This window comes from Wolffia australiana, chromosome 15 (assembly GCF_029677425.1).
Source record: "Wolffia australiana isolate 7733 chromosome 15, ASM2967742v1".
Taxonomy (NCBI): Eukaryota; Viridiplantae; Streptophyta; class Magnoliopsida; order Alismatales; family Araceae; genus Wolffia; species Wolffia australiana.
Window position 1 is genome coordinate 12,340,056 of NC_135849.1, and position 22,874 is coordinate 12,362,929.

General features: G+C 40.8%; 2 protein-coding genes across 2 annotated transcripts; both read right to left on the reverse strand.

Moving 5' to 3' along the window:
• Positions 1-3,822: 3,822 nt before the first annotated feature.
• Positions 3,823-6,072, reverse strand: LOC144713283 (AP2-like ethylene-responsive transcription factor AIL5). Its single transcript, XM_078587843.1, has 9 exons — positions 5,884-6,072; positions 5,535-5,805; positions 5,365-5,447; positions 5,227-5,235; positions 5,055-5,143; positions 4,893-4,966; positions 4,766-4,816; positions 4,604-4,680; positions 3,823-4,520 (listed from the first exon to the last, which is right to left on the reverse strand). The coding sequence occupies exons 1-9, from the start codon at positions 5,957-5,959 to the stop codon at positions 3,961-3,963; spliced, it is 1,290 nt and encodes a 429-aa protein (XP_078443969.1). The 5' UTR covers positions 5,960-6,072; the 3' UTR covers positions 3,823-3,960.
• Positions 6,073-15,435: 9,363 nt separating this feature from the next.
• On the reverse strand, positions 15,436-18,630 carry LOC144713259 (Afadin/alpha-actinin-binding protein). The gene is made up of 15 exons (XM_078587820.1): positions 18,529-18,630; positions 18,419-18,447; positions 18,218-18,329; positions 18,042-18,139; positions 17,507-17,603; positions 17,335-17,424; positions 17,159-17,221; positions 17,021-17,095; positions 16,707-16,772; positions 16,548-16,625; positions 16,367-16,477; positions 16,216-16,293; positions 16,016-16,135; positions 15,876-15,919; positions 15,436-15,789 (listed from the first exon to the last, which is right to left on the reverse strand). Exons 1-15 carry the CDS (start codon positions 18,562-18,564, stop codon positions 15,780-15,782), a joined length of 1,107 nt encoding a protein of 368 aa, XP_078443946.1. The 5' UTR covers positions 18,565-18,630; the 3' UTR covers positions 15,436-15,779.
• Between the last annotated feature and the right edge of the window lie 4,244 nt (positions 18,631-22,874).

The following is a 22,874-nucleotide window of genomic DNA, read 5'->3' on the forward strand; positions in this document are numbered from 1 at the left end:
GTTGATGTTGGCGACGAGTCATGATGCAGGACGTCTCGGATGATGGTGGTGGCGCGTCCGAAGATGGTGCGTTGGCGTCGTCGCCACCATGGAGACGCGTCCGATGCCGGTGCATTTACTTGGTCGTTATCAGGGCAGTTCTGCAGTTGATGTTGGCAACGAGTCATGATGCGGGACGTCTTGGATGACGGTGGTGGCGCGTCTGAAGATGGTGCATTGGCGTCGTCGCCACCATAGATAGATAGGGAAAAGAGTAAGTGATTATTTAATTATAATATACTAAGTGATTCTATAGGCAGAGAGAAATATGTATTTTATAGGTATTGAGAATAATAAAGAAGTAAGATATTATATATTATATTTAAAATGATAGTAATATAATTAGTGAATAAGTATAGAGTACTTAATACGAGTAATTAGTAATAAGAGGGAAGAAGAAGTATGAAGTATAAGCTAGATAGATAGGGAAAAAGAGTAACTGATGATATAGGTATAGAGAAATAGTAAGAAGGAATAAAGAGGTAGTAGTAGTAACTAAAAGGTAATTATATTAATATGAGATCACATATACTTATAGAATACTACTTATATAGGTGAAATATTTATTATATAATTACTATATGTACTTTTAGATCTTTTATGTGTTTTATATTTTTATATGTTATTTTTTACAATCGATTTAGGGAATTAAGGGGTCAATTTAGTGGAACACCTTCAAGGTGTTCTACCAAGTTCCCAAAAAAGAGTCAAAATAAGAGGGTTATATAGTTTATCCATGCATTTTACACAGTTTTTATAGAAGAAATTGGGGTAGAAGAAGGTGTTTTTGTTCAATAGAATGCCCGATAGAGGACGGAATAGGGGGAATGAGTATGTTTTTAAATTTCTATAATATTGATAAAAAAACTTAGGCAAATCGAAAAAACAACCATCAAACATACGAGGTGTTCAATGAAATGCCATTGAGAAATTCATGAACCATAGAGATTCATGAACGTACCTGAATTGCCCTGATTCAAAGACGAGAGTGGTGAGTTGTGGCACTGGTCGCCGCAGCCAAGCTTTGGTTAGGAGTTCCCTCGTTCTTCTCCCTCCTACTTTTCTACTTTTTCTCTCCTACTCTCATATTCTCTATCACTCTCAATTCTCTCTCCCACTCTCCTGTTCTTTATCTCTCTCAATTCTGGCTCCTATTCTCCTATTATCAATCTCTCTCAGTCACCTCTCCTACTCTTCTATTCTCCCTCTCTCTCTCTCTCAATTTTATCTCCTATACTCTCTCTCTTTCTCAATTACCTCTCCTTCTCTTCTATGCTCTCTCTCTCTCTATATATATGTATATATTCTATCTCCTATTCTATATTTCTCTCAATTATCCGTCCTACTCTTCTATTCTCTCTTTCTCTCTCAATTGTCTCTCCTAGTCTTCTATACTCTCTTTCTCTCTAAATTCTATCTCCTATTCTTTATCTCTCTCAGTTATCTCTCCTACTCCCCTATTCTCTTATATCTCCCGATTATCTCTCTTAGTCCCCTATTCTCATATATCTCTCAATTATCTCTCTATTCTCTCTCTCCTATTCTCCATCTCTCTCAATCATCTCCCCTACTGCTCTATTCTCTATCTCTCCCATTTCTCTCTCGTACTGTCCTATTATCCATCTCTCTCGATTCTCTCTCCTGCTCTCTTTAGTCCACCTCACTCTGTCCTCTCTCTCACTCTCTTTCTCTTCTCCATCTCTCTGTAATCGCTAGTCTCTCTCTTTATCCCACTATCTCTGCCTATTCTCTATCTGTCCCTCCTGGTTCTCTCGATTCTCTCTCTCTCGGCAGATAGAACGGGCAGAGGTTTTTCCTTTGGTTTTTCTTATTTTTGGTCGGGTCAAAGACTGGTCGGGCAGAAAATGGCGGCAGCCCTGTTATTTTTTTGTTCTTTATTTGTGGTTTTCTACTTTTCTCGAAGGGCGGTCGGTGCGAGGAAACCCACGAAGCACAAGAGCTGGGGGTTTGGTTTTTTATTTCCGTTTTTAATTTTTTTTTAATTGCCAGGTTGGGATTCGGAATTCTCAACTTTCGATGCGGCGCCTGCGCTTACGGACCTACTCGTCCTTTATCTCGGCCTATCTATCTCTCTACATCTGCCCAGAACAGTGATGAAGGGTCTAGAGAGAGAGAGGCATGTAAGATTTGCAGGGTAGAGAGAGATAGACTGAGGCGCCGCAATCGGCGAGTCGCTATGCGCTTGTTCTCTTGCGCCGGTTCGCGCTCCGCAATCCTCTCAACTGTCAACTGTCCCATGCGCGACGTCTTGTCCACATCCCGTCTTCTTGAGTGTCACTGTCACGGCCATACACAACGGCGCCTATCCTGAATAGTTATTCGACTCTCTCTCTCTTTGTCGTTCTCTTTTTCTTTCTCTCGCTCAGTCTCTCTTTCTCTCTCACCTCTCTCATCTCTCTCTCTTTAGTCATCATCTATCGCTCTTCCTCTCTCCCTCCATAGTCTTTGGTCATCATCCATCACTCTTCATCTCTCCCTCCACAGTCTTTAGTCATCATCTATCGCTCTTCATCTATCGCTCCATAGTCATTAGTCACCATCTGTCGCTCTTCATCTCTCCCTCCTCAGTCTTTAGTCATCATCTATCGCTCTTCATCTCTCCCTCCATAGTCTTTGGTCATCATCCATCGCTCTTCACCTCTCCCTCCAAATCTTTAGTCATCATCTATCGCTCTTCATCTCTCCCTTCACAGTCTTTAGTCATCATTTATCGCTCTTCCTCTCCCTCCGTAGTCTTTAAACATCATCTATCGCTCTTCGTCTGTCAATCTATAGTCTTTAGTCATCAACTATCACTCTTCGTCTATCCCTCTATACTCTTTAGTCATCATCTATCGCTCTTTATCTCTTCCTCCTCAGTCTTTATACATCATCTACTGTTCTTCATCTGTCTCTTTAGTCATAGTTTATCCCTCTTCATCTCTCTTTTTCTCTTCAGTCATCGTTTATCCCTCTTCATATCTCTTTTTCTCTCTTTTTTTCTCTTCAGTTATCGTTTATCCCTCGTCATATCTCCCTCTTTAGTCATATCTATCGAACGTCATCCCTCCCTCTTTAGTCCTTAGTCTTGTCATCATCTATCGCTCTTCATGGCCCTCTTTAGCCATCGTTTATTCCTCATCGTCATTCTTTTTTTCTCTTTAGTCATCTCCTATCCCTCTTCATCTCTTTTTTGGTATACTTAAAACTCATCTCTCTCCTTCATTTCCCTCATTTATTAGTGTTAATTTATCCATCTCTCTTTCTCTCTCATCAGTTTTCATATCTCATTTAATTAGTGTTCATCTATATATCTCTGTTTCTTTCTCTAGACTTATTTATCCATCCATCTTTCTCTCTCATTAGTTTTCATCTATATATCTCTCTCATATTTGTCTCAGTCTCTCTTTAGTCATCATCTATCCATACATCTTGCTTTCTCAATCCTTAGTATTCATTCATATCTCTCTCACCTCTGTCTCTTTCTTTCTTAACACTTCAATCTTCATCTATCCTTTCATCTCTCTCTCAATCTAAAGTCTTGATCTCTACCATCTCCAGCTCTTCCATACGTCTCACTCTATCTTCCTCATCTGTATTTAGTTTTCATCTCGCCATATATATCTCACTTTCTCTCTCTACCTCGAAACGAAGAACGGTGGGGGGCTTTTGTGGGCTGATTCACTGTTGACGTAGACGTCTCCATCGAGTTCTCTCCACTTCTCCTGACACGAAAGGAGAGGGAAGAAAGCACCAGAAAAAAGAGAGCCAGAGAGAGAGAAAAAGAACGAAGATGAGTGTGACTGTATTAGAGATTCAGCAGGCTGATAGCTGATTGGTGTTAGCAGAGAAGCATTAAAAAAAAGACAAGAGAGAGAAGACGAGAACGGCCAAAACTACATCCCCCTGGTTAGTCCTTTCTCACTCTATCCCAAATATCGGCGTTTGAAAGAACCCATAGCTCGTCTTCGCCGTGGCCGGCGGCGCCGGCGCCGGCGCCGGCGCCGCCGCCCACCCGCCGCCGTACCCAGAAACCTCGTTCGAGCTCCCGACGGCGGCGCCGCCGCCCCACCCGCCGTTACCCGCCAACTGCTGCCCTATACCGGCGCTGTTAAGAAAAACGTTAGCGGCGGCGAAGTCGACGTTGACTGCGGGGGAATAGAGATCGGGGCAAGTCAACGGCGGCGGCTGCGGCGGCGCGTGGTGGAGCGCTAGCATTGACCAGTAGTCGTGGTGGGGGGTTGGTAGCGCGAAGAGGTGGTGGCTCGCCGGAGAATCGCGGCCGTCGATCTGGGTTGATCCGTCCGGGGAGGAATCTGGACCCTTGATTTGGTTCCTCGCGGCCATCCCCCCGATGGGGAGATTGCTGGCGAGGATGCTCTTCACGTCGTAGCGGCTCATGTCGAAGTTGGTCACCGCGTTAAGTCCTCGGAATTTGATCGCCGCGATGTCGTAGGCCTCCGCCGCTTCTTCCTCCGTCCCTGATAGTTAGGGATTTTTTTTCGGGTAATTTTAGAGAGAGAGATGGGGATTTTATCATGTTATGTGATTGCATGTCGCTCACCGAAAGTGCCCAGATAGAGATCTTTGTTCCCCGTCACCCTCCCTATCCTCGCTTGCCATCTCCCATGCTGATGGTGCCTGCAACCAAACCCACTTATACCATCATGATGATGATGACTCCAAGTAAAGAAGATGGTTATAATGATGATGATGATGACTGCACCTGGTTACACCTCTGTACATAGAAACGCCCCTAGAGAAGCCACTGCTCTTCCTGCAGAGACCATGGGAAGATCAGTGAGACTGACGGCTAAAAACTCTGGATAAGATCAAACCCAAATGCGAAAAACCTCCTCAACGAGGCGACAAACTCCTGTCTGGTCATGTTCTTCATCTCCTCCAGCTCCTTCTCGTAGTTGGAAACCTGAAACCCAAGAGCAAACCCTAATTCACAAACAAGAAGAACAACGAGAAGGAAGAGGGGATGAAGAGGGATGATGATAGTGGAGTACAGGGAAGTTGATAGTGGTGGAGGGGCCCCAGTACTTGAGCGCGGCGAGATCGTAAGCCCTCGCGGCCTTCTCCTCCTTATCGTACCCCCCTATCGAAGCGAGAAAGAAACGATAACGCTATAGCCCTGCGAGCACAAGGAAAGCAAAGAAAAGCTGCCCCAAACTCACTCACCCAGATACACTGCCTCCAGGTGAATCCCCCCCAGCAAGTACATAGATTCAGAGGAGGACAACCCCACGTCAGATTAAACGCAACAAGCAGAAGAAGAACCTCTAGAGAGAGAAACTCTAGAGAGAGAAAAGGTGGCACCTTGCCGCCCCTTGCGGCTCTGCCCTTCTCTCCTGCAGCTGTTATCCCAGAGATGCGCCTCGTACCGCCCCGTCCACCGGTGCCTGAGAACAATCCATCATCGTTAACCTCTCTTAAATCTCTATTAGCCGACTAACTTCGATTATAATCGGAGATTTAGATTAAGAGACCGTGTGACACCGCGATAGACGGAGGTTCTTTGGCCGAAGGTGTCCACCGCCTTCTTCTGCTCAGGCGGCGCGGCCACCGCCTTGGATTTCTCTTCTGCGTCGGACTGATCAGAGCAGCGCAAGAACCCGGCGGCGATGTTCTTCAGCTCGGAGTCGTAAATACCACCGCCGGGCGGCGCCGCCGCCGCCTCGCCGGAGAACCGCCCGCCGCCGCCGAGAAAGTCCTCTAACTTCGGGCCCCCCGAAACGCTCTCTTCTCTCCCCTCCCCGCCTGAACCGCCATTAACACGCACCTCAGAAAACCGCGATAAGTAGAAAAAAGAAGAGCAAAAAACGAAGAGATGATCACCGTTCTCCTGCGACCCCCCTCCGAACGCGTCCATCAGACATGGCTGGTGAGAGAGAGAGAAAGTTAGCCAGTCCATCACCCTCTTCGAAGAAGAAGAAGTAGAAGAAGAAGAAGAAGAAATGGAGAGAGTTGGGAAGGGCTCTCGAGAGAGAGTTTAAGAGAGAAGAGGAAAATGTCTGAAAAGCCGATTATTTGAAAGGGAAAAAGAATAGAGGGAGAGGAGAGAGAGATGAGAGCAAGTGGAAGCTTTCCACGGGCGGGAGTGGGCGGCCATCTTGACTGGGCTTGACCGAGTTTGCGAGCGCGGGGGAGCTGAACTCGGTTAATCCGTCTGCTCCCGCGGGCACAGCGTAACTCTTTTGGGAGGGCTCTCCGACACGTGGCGTGTTCTATCCGCCGCCATGCAAGGCTTCTTCTCGTTCTCTCTCTTACCTCTTTCCCAGCTTCTCTCCCTCTCTCTCTCGTTCCTCTCTTTATATCTCTCTTGAGTCCCTCTTTCTGTCTGTCTCTCTCTCTCTCTCATCTTTATTTTTATCTCTCTGTGTGTCTTTATTCCTATCTCTCTCTGATCTCTATATCTATCTCTCTGTGCCTCTATTTGTATCTCTCTCTCTCTCTCTCTCTGTGTCTCTATATCTCTCAGTGTCTCTTTTGTATGTCTCTTTGTGTATCTATTTGTATCTATCTATCTATCTCTCTGGGTCTCTTTTTGTATCCATCTATCTCAGTGTCTCTATTTCTATCTCTCTATCTCTTTATTCCTCTATCAATCTCTGTCTCTCTATTTAGATCTATCTCTCTGTATGTCTCTATTTAGATCTATCTCTCTCTGTATGTCTCTATTTGTATCTATCTTTCCGTGTATGTCTCTATTTCGATCTCTCTCTCTCTGTATGTCTCTATTTCGATCTATCTCTCTCTGTAGTCTCAATATGTCCCTTTTTGTATCTATCTCTCTCTGTATCTCTATTTCGATCTATCTCTCTCTGTATGTCTCTATATGCATCTATCTGTGTCTCTATTTCTATATATCTATCTATCTATCTATCTGGCTATCTCTGTCTGACTCTATCTCTCTCTCTCTTTGTATTTTGCTATCTGTCCCCCGTTCTCTCTGTCTTTTTTGCTATCTGTCTCCTTTCTCTCTGCGAGTCTGCGTGTATGTCTCTTTCTCTCACTGTCTTGTCTCTACTTCTATCTCTCACTCCTATTCTCTCTTTCCACCTCATTCTCTTTATGTTTATCTTACTCTCTGTCTCCTCCCTCTCTATCTCTCTCTCTTTCTCTCTCTGTCTGTCTCTATTTCTATCTCTCACTCCGAGTCTCTTTTTCCATCTCTCTCTCTGTCTGTACTTCTCTCTCTCTTCATGTCTCTCTCTCTATATCTATCTCTATCTCTCGAAGGCTACCTGACTCAGAGGCTGTAGGGAGAACCTATTTGGGAGGGCTGACAAGAGAAAGCCAAGCGCTGCCACCCTCACATGCCGGCCCACATAGAGAGAGAAACTAGAGAGAGATAGACACATCCCTAACGGAGTCTACGTGTACTAGCCGTTCCTTCCCGAGCCTCCGCGGTCAAAGATTTTAGAGAGAGAAAGTAGAGAGAGACAGAAAATTGACGGTCAAAGCTCGCGTTTAAAAAATCACTCTCATTAATACGCTAAGTACCCGCATTAATTCTGCCTAACTGCGAGTCCCCATTCTCACGTGACCTCGCACGTGCGCGCGTGCGAATAACTTCCATTAGGACGCGACGAGAAAGCTGCCACGTCGGATGATCTGACGGAAATACCCTCGCTGGTCCCTTAACCCTCGGCTCCACAGATCCGACGGCCGAGATTACTCGTTTCTATCAATCTCGTTTGATCTTCTTCTTCCTCTGCTTGTTCTTCCGTTTTAATCTTGATTCATTTCGTCTCAGGGGTCATGGCAAACGAAGCAAGGAGCGGGGTGCGCAAATCAAACAAATGCATACGATTTTGATATTTATCTCCTTTTCTAGACCGCATTTTCATCTGTGGATCGTGAGTTCGATTCAGGGAGTATATATTCTCTGATGCCGGGAACCTAGAGCAGTGCACCAAGTATCTCAATCAAACTATGGTGCAATGATTGTTTGTCCGATATCCGGTATGCGGCATTCAATATCCGACATATTTATCATATTGTTTACTCATTCAATAAATACAGTTATAAATTAGTAAATCTTCTCCAATCGTTGCATTATGACGATTTAATTATATTTTTATACAACCCTTCTAAGTTAGATATTGGAATCCAATATCCAACTTCGATATCCGATATCGTCATCCGCCCAGAGAGACAGGCGGATGACGACATCGAGACGGATATCGATATCGGATATCAGTACTGTAGCAACCGATATCTGGATATCGGAAAAAATGGATACCGAAAATTTGATTTTTGGTATACAGTAAAGCATAATCTGATTTTTGGTCCCGATACCATAATCCGATACTGGTATCGAGACGGGCAATCCCTACTCTGGTGACCTTCTGTTTCGCGGCTTCTCTTGATTGTTTTTCTGCTGATCCGATGCGTAGACCTGTGTGCAGCTGTGTGCAGCTGTGTTTTCCTGTGTGCAGCTGTGTTTGAGAAAAATCGCTGATGTTTTATTCCCAGGTCTCCATTGTGATAAGGGAGTTGGAAACTCAACACCACATCGGGACTCAAAGCCACATCAGCATCCAGCTCGACCTCCACGTAGGACACTTAATTAGATTAGCTAGTAAGAATTGAAAATGTATCCTACACTGTTTATGAGAAACCAGCAGATAGGATTAAATATAGGATCATCTAGTGGTCAGGATTAAAAATAGACAGGAAAAGATCTAGCGGTCAGGAGTAAACGTAACATAGCCGTTATAACAAGTTATAATGGCTATGATTAAACTTTCAAAACTAACTATATTATGTTTCAATTATTATTATAAATACCAACCAATTGTAAAGATATTCTTGATGGATTAACAACAATCTCTCAGCCTCTCGATTAGATGATGGTTTCCAGCTTGGACAATTTTGTTGAAGTTTTGGACATTCTTTAGCCCTATATGCAAATTCTGAGCAGAGCTGGCACCGAGGTTGGAATATCTGATTCCTGCCTCTTCCTCGCCCACGATACTGAGTGAATCCGCAAGTACCACCATATTATTTCTTTGTATACGATGATTGTGCTTTCTGAGTTTGAGCATTGTTTGCTATTTGAGGAAATGCAGCATTTTCCTCTTCTTGTGAAAACTTGAGGTAGGCGTCATGTGCTTTTCAGATTGGTGATGATTTCATCAAACTTGAGATGTCCAACGTTAGCATTTATGCTAACCACAAAGGGCGTACGTTGAGCCAATGCCTCTTAGAAAAATGTTGATTCTAGTTAACTGGTGTGGAGGTTGCCAAACTGCTTCTAAAGCTTCCACAACTAATCTAAAATGCCTAACATATTCATTAGTGCTCATTGTGCCTTTTCTCGTGTTGTGGAATTGTCATTGAAGGTCCATTATGCGCTCTTGATCCCACCTAGCGAAAATGCTTTCTAATTTTTCCCAGGCTTCCTTTGTGGTTCTAGCTCTGCTGATGTATGGAGTGACCGAGTCGTAAATATTTTGATGAAGAAATCCAAGAACTTGTTGGTCAGTCTTCCACCATTTCTTGAATATTGGATTCTCGATGATATTTCCATGATTGTCTGCAATGGTAACATGTGGAGAAAATTCTTCAATAAAACGCATAAGGTCGTACCCATTTTGAAGCGAAATCATGGCGCTTTTCCAGATTCAAAATTTTCATTGTTGAGCTTTCTCAACACCATTCCTCCCCTAGGAATTATGATAGGGACTTGTCTCCTGGCTGTTGTAGACAGATTATTTGTTGAAGCAAATGCTCTCGCAGAGCTTTCTCCCATCACGTTGATGCTTGCTCCTGGCTCTAATACCAAGCTTGATCCCAAGCAAGAAAAGTATGTCTTCATGGTTGTAGTTCTCCACATGTGGGATACAGGTGCTTTTCTCTGAACATAGGAAAACTTTTTATTTCCCATCATGTTTATCTTTTATGAAAATAATTTCCCATTTGCGTCTAATACTGATAACTTGGAAATTGATATGTTTAATTGATTAATTTTACATTATATTTATGTGTTTTAATGACCATATTTGCATGTTATCATATACAAATGGAGAAAAATTATATACATTTTGATTTTATTGTTATTTCTAAATTTACAGTATTTTGATATGGTATTTAACCTCATTTCATTGAAGAAATATTTTTTTACAGGGCTTAAAATACTTGTCTAAAGGTTGGTAAGTGTTCTCTAAATTTTTTTGGAATTTTTCCATATTTTTATATAATTTTTTGACCATTCTATAGCCAAGAAATGATTTTTAAGAATTTAAAGAATATACTTTATTTATCTAGCATTTAAAATATGTTTTTTTTATTATTTATGGCGTCCACGTCATTCGCCCTAAAATTCGAGCAAATGATTGGAAGCACCATAACGAACAAATCGTTGGCTCAAATGATTCGTATCGCGTTGATTCGCCGCATGCATTTAATGCGCGCGACAACCGACACACGTGCAGTTATATTTTTTACAAAATCCTTTTCGCATGATAATGACTGGGGAATCAATGACCGCATGCATTAACTGCATGTGGAAATCGATTCCGCATTTATAAATATTAATAGATTCCTCGTATGCATATCGAGTAGCCGCGTGCAGTAAATGCACGCGACAATCGATTCCACTTACATTAAAAATACGATAAGTTTACCTCCTTTTGTCTTTTTCTGATTTTTTCTAAAATAACGAAAACATGAGGGTGACGTGGCTTATTTTTAGCCATTCAAAGGGAGCATCAATTATCCAATGATTGCGCGCTGCGGACGCAGACAACGATGTGTCAGAACGCATTTTGAGAAGGGGGAAAATGAGAAAAAATGTGGCAACCAATCGAAAAATGCCATTTCCTAGTTTCTTGGAGGAGAGATAAATTAATCCAACGGCTAGGATTAATCCTCAGTAAAACGACGATATCTTGAGATATAGCGGTCCGATTGAGCTGAAATTTTGAGGGTATGTTTGTCTTTTCCCCCTCTACAATGCAAACGGTTGGATATTTAAAGAGAGGTCTGGAAAAAGGCAAATGTTACGTTTTTGAAGCTCTCCCCAAGGATTTGGCCTGGAAGGACGCATGAGTTGCTTTGGAAGTCGACAGATATTGATTCAGCATTCAAAGTTGTAAGTTTCTGATTTGTATTTTGAACTTCTTCTTGAGAGATTCTAAAACGCCTTGGCATGGGCGAAATGTACATGCCCTAGAAGTTGTTTTGAATGAAATTAGCGTTGCAATTTGAGTCTGATTTGAGATCTGATTTTTAATCTTTAGTTTTAAATAGATTTGGAACAATTCTTCACATTTTTAGATTTTTAAATTAAGGTCAGATTTTACCTTTTCCCAAAATTCTGCACTTTCTCTCTCTAGGTTAATTCGTCTATTTTCTCTCTCCAGATTTCTCAATCGATTTTTTGGAGATTTAATTCAATATATAAAAAACCTAAATATAAAATTTCACCCAAAAATTCGTCCATCTTGAAGTCCAATTTCAAAACCCCCTTCTCGATTATTAAATTCCCAATTTTAATTCATAAAAATTGTCTTAAAATTTTATAATAATTGGGAAATTGATAATTAGAATTAATCTGATTTTGTAATAAAAATTATCCTATTTTGAGCTTTTTGACCGAAAATATTTAAAATCAAAATTAAGTTTTTACTTAATTTTGATTAATTAAAAACATCATTAAGTATAATTAAGGTTTATTAATTGCAAAGTTAATTCATTCTTGAATTAATTTATTAAAAATTGGATAAAATTCTTGCTTGCTGCCTCCCTGTGGTTCGACCCCTTGCTTTCTCTATACTCTGTATTTAGTGATTATGGGTATTTATAAATTTTTATTGTATAAGTCTAAACGCTCAATCAACGACGTGTTTACACATCATTTTTGGGCTTATCAAATACATTAAGTGATAGTCCTGGTATCCTTGGAACTACTCCATCAGTTTCGAGTGTACCATCTATCATACCTAAAGTACAGACATGGGTAACCCATATGTAATTTTATTTGATGAGCCCACAACAGAAGAAACCACTGGTAACATTGATACCCCAACATCAATATCTGGTCATAATTCACTTTATGTGACTTTGTCTACTGTAAAAATGAAATCAGTACCTATGTTACAGGAATATCCTGAGATAATGTCCACCCTTGATTATATTCCTGAACCTCGTATTCTTATGAAAACTAAACCTCTTCGGAAAGTGTGTCAGGTTACTGATCAAGTGAATGATTGTGACCATTCCCACAGTAAAACTCTTAACACGTGTTACATTAAACATCCACTACCTCGTTTTTATCTCCAATCATGCTGAAACTGTTGAGTCGACATCCTTTTTTGCTGCATCCAAAAATCCAGATTGGATGGATGCAATGGACAATGAATATTGAGCTCTAATTTCCAATAATACTTGGACATTAGTGCCTAGAAATTCAAACTTTCATGTCATTGGATGAATACAAAGCATGCCTGATTGCAAAAGGATATAACCAGAAGGAAGGGTTTGAATTTAATGAAACCTTCAGTCCAGTCATTAAGCATACAACCTTCATCTACTTTTGTCATTAGCCATTAGCAGCAGATGGCACTTACATCAATTAAATGTATCTAATGCATTCCTGCATGGCAATTTACAAGAGACCATCGGCATGGAACAACCAGCTGGTTTCAAAGATAAGTTGTATCCACACCAATGTATGTCATCAGCATAAATCAATCTACGATCTTAAACAGACTCCCCGAGCATGGTTCACTAAACTTACACTATTTCTTTCTGATCTTGGATTTATTGGTTCCAAAACAGACGCTTCATTGTTCTTCAAACTGCAAATGAGCCCATATTTATTTTGATCTATGTTGACAACATTTTGATCATATGTCCAAGTAAACTTGAAATTTCTAATCTTGTGAAACTACTAAACACTAAATTTGCTATTAAGGATCTAGGTGTTGCACATTATTTTCTCGGTATTGAATTTATTAAACATGAAAAAGGTTATGTTCTATCACAATCTAAATACATTTGCTTCTATCCTCCACTTCACAAAATGCAACACTATAAGTCTTCTTCTACTTCTTGTGTAGTGTCTCCTTCCACACAAGATTTCAACACTTCTATAGATGACACTTTGTATTGTCAAATTGTGGGATCACTTCAGTATTTCACTCACCCGACCAGATATTGCCTTTTCAGTAAACAAAGCCTGCCAGAAGATGCATTCACCAACCAATAGTGATTGGCAAGCTCTGAAGCATCTTCTGCAATATTTGAAAGGTAGTATCTTATGTGGGTTACTTATTCATCAAGATTCTTGTTTTACCCTAAATGCTTTTAGCGATGCAGATTGGGCAAGTGACAGTATAGACCGATGATCAAAAGGGGCATTTTTGCTTTACATGGGAAAAAATATTATTTCTTGGAGTTCTAAGAAGTAACCTGTTGTTGCTCATTCAATTACCAAAGCAGAGTATAAGGCGTTAGCGAATTGGGTATCAGAGATTTTATGGATACAATCACTCCTGAAAGAAATTCATCTCACACCAGCAAGTAGCCCAGTGTTATGGTGTGACTTTATCGGCGCCACATATCTTGCAACAAACCAAGTATTCCATGCCAGGACCAAACATATTAAAATTGACTTCCATTTTGTGTGGGAGCAAGTTGCCAACAAAAATATCCATATCAGGTTCATCAGGAGCGAAGGACAACTGGCTGATGCGTTGACCAAGCCACTTCCCAGGTCACGGTTCCTCATGTTGAGAGGCAAGCTCAACATCTCCGAGTCTCCGCCATTGAGCTTGCCGAGGGGTGATAAGGTAGTTGGAAAGTTGGCCCCACGTCAGGTCTCGGAGCCACATCAGCATCCAGATCGACCTCCACATAGGACACTTAATCAGATTAGCTAGTAAGAATTGAACACATATCCTACACTTGTTATGAGAAACTAGCGGATAGGATACGATCATCTAGTGGTCAGGATTAAAAATAGATAGGCAAAGATCTAGCGGTAAGGATTAAATGTAACATAGCCATTATAACAAGTTATAACGGCTATGATTAAGTAATCGAAACTAACTATATTTATGTTACAATTATTATTATAAATACCAACCAATTGTAAATATATTCTTGATGGAGTAACAACAATCTCTTACCCTCATCCTCTCTCATGTTCGCTTCTCTTTCTCCTCTTCTTTCTCCTTCTTGTTCTTGATCTTGGGAAATACTCCAGCTCTAACACATTGCTCGCACTTGTAATTGCATTTATCCACTTCTTCAACAAAGGCAGCGGAACGTTGAGTTTATGGAATCTTTCAATGAGCAGAGACAAAGGTCAGGGCCTTCTACTTTGATTTTTTATGCCAGAATGACTTCCTTTTGGTGCCCTTCCTACTCAGAATGGTGGCATATCTTATTATTAATCGGGTAAATAGATGGTCCAAACCTTTGATTCCCATATATATGTGAATTTTTTATAGTTCAGGGGACGCAATGAATGAATATGTAATCGGGGCATAATGAATGGCTATTTATCCTGCGAGTCCGCTTGAACAAAATTTAGGCTACCCTGTCAAATATGGACACAAACAAATGAATATCATTAAATGTCTCTCCTCTTATGCATTCTCTCTTTTAAAATTTGTTTGCAGAAGGCCAACATTTCTCCAAAAGATCATTTTTTTTAGTGTCGGACGAATTTTCTGTTACCTGCAGAATTTGGGATCATAACACGAGTGAATATTCTTACAATTTTCAGGTTTGTCGCTACAATAACTCGCACGGTGAACTGGCCCACTGTTATGAGCTTATATCATAATTATTATCAAAGACTCATTTGTTTGACGCATTGGTGGCGCACATGACCATGCCCCATCATCGGATGTGACACCACCACCACAGGAGGAGATGACCTGCGTCATGGTATGTCGCCATCCTCAACCTCAGACCCGGGATCCGAGTTTTATTTATTATTTGATTTGATTTCTGAAAGTCATTTTAAATTTCTCGTTATTTTCTCATTCCTCCAAGGCCTATAAATAATAAGACAATGCTGTAATTGATTATTGGTGATTTTTTGGAATTGAAAATTTTCTTTTGAGAATTGCCCTAGTTTCCTCTCTGCAACCATCGCTGCCGCCTGTTGCTGCCGCTAAGAGGAGGCCGCCCTCCTTGCACCCTGTTCTGATCATGAAGCTTCCTCCACTTCTGCGTGGCGCCAACCGCCCGCACGCCCTTAGCACTCCACTATCGTCCGAGCAATCGCCACACACAGCGGTCCGTCCACACGACGGCCGCGCGCAGTCAGGCACTCAAGCGGCTGCGTGCACAGCTGTCCACCCGCATAGCCTCGCGCACCGCCGCCTGCACACTCAGTGCTGCCACCCTCACATGCCGGCCCACATAGAGAGAAAAACTAGAGAGAGACAGACACATTCCCAACAGAGTCTGCACATACTAGCTGTTCCTTCTTGAGCCTCTGCGGTCAAAGATTTAAGAGAGAGAAAGTTGAGAGAGAACGGGTTTTCTTTGACGGTGAAAGCTCACTTTTAAAGAATCCCTGTCATTAATACACTAAGCACCGACATTAATTAGGCCTAACCTCCAGCCCCATTCTCACGTGACCTCGCACGCCCACGTGCGAATAACTTCCAAGAGGACGCGATGAGAAAGCTGCCACGTCGGATCATCTGACGGAAATACCCTCGCCGGTATTTTAACCCCCAGCTCCACAGATCCGACGGCCGAGATTACTCGTTTCTACACATACATTTTAAAAAAACCCATGTTTTAGAATAAAGTTAACGATGCCTTCCATCAGTCAAAGTCAACGCAGTGAATTTTACCTCGGCAGATCGGATTTCTGAACGTGCTTGGACAGCATCGACGCCTGCAACGACCGAATATGAGTCAACGGAGAATGTTGACTTAGATTAATAAACAGTTAATGACTGTGTTAATGGATCTTAATGGGTTGTTAGAGAACCTGTTCCTGGATAATGCTCCTCGCCTCCACGAGCTGGGCTTCCAACTCCAGCTCCCTCTCGCTCGCCTCCGACGACACATCAGCGCCCTTTTGCGCGTCTTGCAGCTGTACCATCCGAGACTAAACCCGAAGAACAGTCAACAAACAAAGTCAATATAGTTGAAAAGTCAACATCAACGTGCGTAGTCAACGACTCTGACCTTGATGGAGTTCATCTTGGTGCGCAGGGACTCTTCTATCTGATCTCTTGCCATGTGGAATGGGAGGTCAAAGACGTCCTATGAAAGTCAATGCATAAGGTCAACGTTGACTCAGAGAGGAAGTCAACGAAGGGGAGTGGCGAGCCCTTACAGTCCTCCCACCCATTGGCGACCTGGGAGAATCGGGATTTGTGTTCTGGTTTGCCGAACTACTTAAATGTGATGATGCCGTTGGGGCATTTAGAAAGTCGCGCATATCGGCCTGGAAAGCATAAGGGTTTCGGGTTTTAGGTTTTAGGGTTTTGGGTTTAGAGTTTAGGATTTAGAACTACCTGCATTGACCGCAATAATGCTTTCAGATCAGTGTTCTCCTGCATGAGCTCGCGCGTCTTCAGCTCGTACGCATCAACCTGATTGGCAGAAGGGTAAACTTTGGAAGAATAAACAGCATATATGAAAATCAAAACATAAATTAGGTAGGGATTCCATACGATCATTTTAGAAAAATCACTGTCGGCCTTCTTCCCGTTCCATGTGCCACGTTGACGGCCTTCTTTCTGCTTCGTATCCATCATGAATTAGTAAAATTCGCAGCCACTCTAACTTTTGGAGTCTTGATATGTATTATGCATGGACATATTTTTAATTCATACAAACCCTAAGGAAGCTTTCAGATGTGAAACCCTCGTATCATTTCCATGTTCTCATATTATGATATCACAGGGAACACCCCATAGTGCATCCAACATCCACTATGTTGATTTCTTCAAAAAAATATTAAATATGTTGGGAGTATTAACATCACCTGAAGCAAGTTCATAATTTCCATGCCGGATCGTGATTCTTTCTTTTTCTCCATCAGCACTTGATTCAGTCGTTCCTGAAATTACAGTCGTGGGATAAACTATGGAATTCAATCCGTGGGTATGAAATGAGAACAGACCTGCAGCTTGAAATATTCCTTCTCTTTTTTCTTCATTTCGTGAATTTGCTGCGTGCGAACTTGCTTTTACAGTTCAAAAGGAAAAATAAATGAAAACCTCATCATTCGAGATTTCAGCCGGTCCTGTCGATGAGAAGTAAAACAGAAAGAAAAAAAGCAGTTTTACGCCTGCATACCTGATTTCCAATGACCATTTTCTGAAATTCATCTCGTTCTTGTTGAAGCTTATCAATTTGACCTTTCAATGCTGATTTAGCTTTAGCTTCCTGATGGAATGAAAATGCGCGTCAAACAAATGAATCTTCGAGAATAATAAGGATAAAAGCTCATAACAATGGCCCAGTTCACCGTGCGAGTTATTGTAGCGATTTCCCTATCTTTCGCAGCCAACTGTCCCTCGAGTCTTTCAATCTTTGCCTCCAATCTCGAAACGTCGGAAAGAAACCTGAAAATTTCAAGAATATTGGCTCGTGTTTTTATCCCGAATTCGGCAGATAACAGAAAATTCATCCGCCACTAAAAAAATGATCTTTTGGAGAAATGTTGGCCTTCTGCAAACAAATTTTAAAAGAGAGAATGCAAATGAGGAGAGATTGAAATTGAATGATATTCATCGTTTGTGTCCATATTTGACAGGGTAGCCTAAAATTTTTTTTCAAGTGTTTTAACACGCAACTCCCAGGATAAAAGCCATTCATTATGCCCCGATTACATATTCATTCATTGTGTCCCTCGAGCTGTAAAATACGCACATTATATAGGGAATCAAAGGTTTAGACCATCTATTTACCCGGTTAATTATAAGATATTTCACCATTCTGAGTTGGAAGGGCACCAAACGGAAGACATTCTGGCATAAAAAATCAAAGTAGAAGGTCCTGACCTTTGTCTCTGCTCATTGAAAGATTCCCTAAACTCAACGTCGCGTTGCCTTTGTTGAAGAAGTGAATAAATACAATTACAAGTGCGAGCAATGGAAACCTGCGAATAAAACATCAACGATTTTTCTCAAACACCGCTAGGCCAACGAAAAACCAAATTTTCAACAGGTCTACGCACCGGATCAGCTGAAAAAAGATCGAGAGAAGCCGCGAGCCCGAAGGCCACGAGAGTTTGATTGAGATACTTGGTGCACTGCTCTAGGTTCCCGGCATCAGCGAAAATATACTCCCTGAATCGAATTCATGATCCAAAGATGAGAATGCGGTCTAGAAAAAGAGAAAAATATCAAAATCATCTGCATTTGTTTGATTTGCGCACCCAGCCCCTTGCTTCGTTTGCCATGACACCTGAACCGAAATGAATCAAGATTAAAACGGAAGAACAAGCGGAGGAGGAAGAAGAAGATCAAACGAGATAAAAGATCTTACGCCGATATCGAAATCTGGAGAATGCGTAGCAGACATCGCCAGTGAGCTCTTCCTCGACAGCTCGCACTCTTCTCTCGTTCTCTTCGAATTCTAGTACCTCCATTAAAGGGGGAAGGTTCGGGACGGATGACGGGACGGATGATAGAGAAACGAAGACCCAAGAGGGATAATTTTATTACTATCTTATGGCATGGGAATCAAATCTTTAATGTACTTTTTTCTATAGCATTTATTTTATGAATTTTGAAATGGGCATGCCATATAACATGAATGAACACAAGAACGAACTGAACACGAACACAAATCACATTTTGGTTTCGTGTACGAACAAGGAACTTCCATCCTGTATTAAGTAGACTAATTGATGCAACTGAATGTAGGGAACTGAATATAAAAAAGGTTGATCTGATCTAGTGGTAGACTGATCATGCGGGCTGGATCTTGAACTAGCTCATGGACTGATCCAATCACTACAATCATTTGATAATAGACCATGTATTAGATAAAACCTTTTGATTTGGTCTGATCTGTTGGTGGATATTTACTGTTGGGCATGTTCGTCCAATGGATAGATCCCAAGTGTCAATGAAGAAATGAGATCTATAGTCATTTGGACATGGTTCATTAATCAGGTCAAACCTTTTGATATGGCTAGTTTGTTGGTGGATTAGCACTGAAGGGCATGTTCATCCAATCGATGATGTCATTTTTCAGCAGATCTTTCCTATGTCAAGGATGAAATAGAGCCTTGGATTACATATTGTGATCGTCTAACTCGACTGATCTACATGGCTAGATCAAGATGAATTATCGATCTCATGGCCCGAACCTAGTATTTTCCCATCCCGGCATGATTGGATACTGCTAATGTTGATATCTCTATCAGACTTTGTAGGCACAAAAGTGATATCCGCCTAATCCAATGCCCAATAATAGATATCATTATTGTAGAAACTGATATTTAATATCAGATATCGTATGCAAACATCAGATTATCCAACATCCCCTTTCATATAATGGACCATAGTTTATACCTTAAAAATAAGAAAAAATATAATTATCTGAACTTATGGACATTCAATTCAAAAATATAAATTTATTGTGTGACTATATAACAAAATTCATACTTGATTATGGGGCATAGTCAATCATCTCTTCATTGATTAGGGCCTCTTTTAGAGTACTGTTTGAGCAAGAGACAATTACACACTACAGTGGGAGGCAATTACCCCTAGGTGCACTAGACAAGGGTGCCTATTTTGGCACCGAGTTTGAATACGTGAATGTCCTTTATTTGAAATGCAGAATGAATGAATTCAAGGCCCTCCATGGATAGAAGAATTGGGTGAAGATTTCAATGACTTCGAAGCAGACAATAGGGAGATATGCCAGCGCAAAGGGGGCAAAAATCTAATGCCAATCTTATTATTTCAGAATTTTCTCATTTTAATTTATTTGTGTTTCTATTTTGGATAAAGTTTATTAAAATAAAAGTATTTTTAAAATTATTTTTTGGTGCCAGGCATCACATTGGAGCCACATTGGCACAATGACACACGTGGCACCATGGTGTGCAGGGTTGCCAAGCGGGGTTGTAAGCACAGTGCCAAGGGGCACAGTTTCATCCACATGGGTGCATGTGGCACACATATGGCATGCATGCCGCACACAAAATATTTCCAAAAGAGCTTAATGCTCTTACATTTTATCTACCATTGTTCTCAACATTTTATCCATGTGGGACTAATGTCATTTCTTTACATTGGCAGGCGATGTGGTAGCATCACAGACAGCAAGCATAAGGATTACTGGTGGTCATCAGATCGGGAAGACCACGTCCACCCGATCACTTAAGTGACCGGGGTACATGGTGGGCAGTTATAGGACAACGCGTGGTCAATTAAGTGGTACAGTGCGCTGTGTGCGAGGCGTGTGCGGCGTGTGATCATCTCTTATCAGAGACAATCATACGATAGAGAAGTATCACGGATAGCATGCTAAGCAGTGATACACATGCACATATGAAGGGAGAAAGAGAGATTATACTAGTCATTATTTTCACTCTCTCTCTATGATCACAGCCAATTAGATGGTCGGCAATTGCATGCAACTAAAGCTTAAGCGAATACACTTCTTCTCTCTTGTTGAGGGGAACTTGGCCCTATCCTGGCTGTCTGTCCCACTTAAGGGAAGATTGGCTGGCTAAGAAAAGCCGTCATTCCCCCTTATGTGCTCATCGGAAAAATCACAAGATGATCCTCTTGTCGAATCCGAATCTCATTTTCGTGGATCTCTCTCGGTGGTCTCTTGACGAGGGAGTGATTGGTGGTGTTTCCAATCACATTAACAGTGAGACCCACCACTGGAGAGGCACGAGTAAGCGCCGGGAGTAAGGTGTTCGACATAATGCTTTGGGCTTGAACCTTAGATTTTGCAAAGAGGATAAACAGGATCCAAGTTTGTTTGGACTGATCGAATCACACGCCAAGGTTAGTTCACATGTCTTCAATCAAAGTCCAAGCATTTTTAGTTTTAATTTAGCATTTGATTTTGAATTTTGTTTTAAATTCATTGAAATTCCCCCATATCCAACTTTCAATTTCTAAATTCTCAATTTCTCATCAGATATAGATTCAATTCACATAATTTTGGATCTTTTGTAGAGCTATCCAGTCTCTATTCTGTTTTCACTGTCAATTCACAATTCTCAACCCAATTCGTCGTTCAATTTTCTGAAATTATCGTTCATACGAGCAGATTTTATCCGATAACACTTATTTCTCTGTGGATTCAACTGCGACTTGCACTTTTCTATGTTTTAATCATTAATTCAATCAAGTCTTGTTTGGTTTTTATTGATGCACAAATTTATGTTTTAACAATGCAATTTCACATCCGTCAATATTCCACATCGATGAAAAAGGGAATTCAATACCTTTACCTCTTGACTGTAGTTCTTCCTCGTATGACCCTTTTTCACGGACATATATATAATTTTAAATGTCACTTTCTCAGGTTTTACATGTTTTTCCACCCATATAACAATTTAAACATGTATTTACTTGTTATATAACCTTTTATGTAGTCTATAAGTAATATCTATTTTATTGGGCTATAGGACCTTGATTGATGTAAAACATTGACAATTTATGCAGGAATATACCAAGAATAGAATCATAATGATTATTAAAACTTGATGACTGAATCACCTTGATCCAGATTGAATTCATGATGTCTGAGTTCCTCTAGTGAGATATGTTCAGCTGTTCATGTGTTCAACCTCAACATGTATCCACGCGATCCTTAGAATGTTGAATCTTCTCCATGTCCTTATGCCTTTATTGATCCTCATTATTGCTCCTCCATTGTCCTTATGCCTTTATGATCACGTGGAGAGTGGAGAGGAGTGAGGGGGATAAGAGAGAAGAAGGGTGGGAACCTCACTAATTTTTTCCTAGTAAAGTCTTCAATATATCTTCATAAAAGCTATTTATCCTTAATAAGAATTCTTCATAAAAACTCTTAAACTTTCAATACATCATTTGACATCCAAAAAACTATTTGTGAACCTCTAGGCCCATGTATCAGTTTAATTAATGAAGATAGCCTGCTAACTTTTATTGATCAACCTAATTAATTATATATATAATTGATAATTAAATAGGTTGAGTTTCTAGTCCATGGAGTGCCAAGCTACACCTCTTTATATAGAAGACACAAAGAAGTGTGTATTGACTCACTCATGGAACATGTCCGTCAACATTTTTTGCATTTGTACACTTGATGCTCCTAGAATGACTTAGGGTATGGTTAACTATCTAACCATAATGCATTGAAACTTCATTTGAGACCTATTTTATGCTAATTCACAACCTTAGCTAAGGTTTTCATTGCATCAGCTTCCTTGACTTGTATCCTCTTATATCAATGGCATATGATCCCATCTTGACCACTCAATTGTCTTCTTGAACTTTATTCTGAAACCAAGCTAATACAATTTGGAATTCCATGATTAAGAACTCATAGGTCATAGTCAAAGTAAAATCATCTGTCCATAAGATGTCGTGAGTATCCTGGGTCTAAGAAACACTTATACAACCGCGAGGTCAATCAACCTGATTAGTATTTGGTCTAATACCAGTATAATATCATTCAATGATTCATACAAAGCAATTCAATGAACTCCTTATACTAATGCACACCCATTATTTGTCCTTAGTGTATTCACACTAATGGTTACAATTTCAACCATACTCATAGATGTGTATGACTAGATAGTGATAGTCTATTTGGATAATTCAATGTCCTTCTTAATATCCTTTGAATAATAATATTCATAACATGTG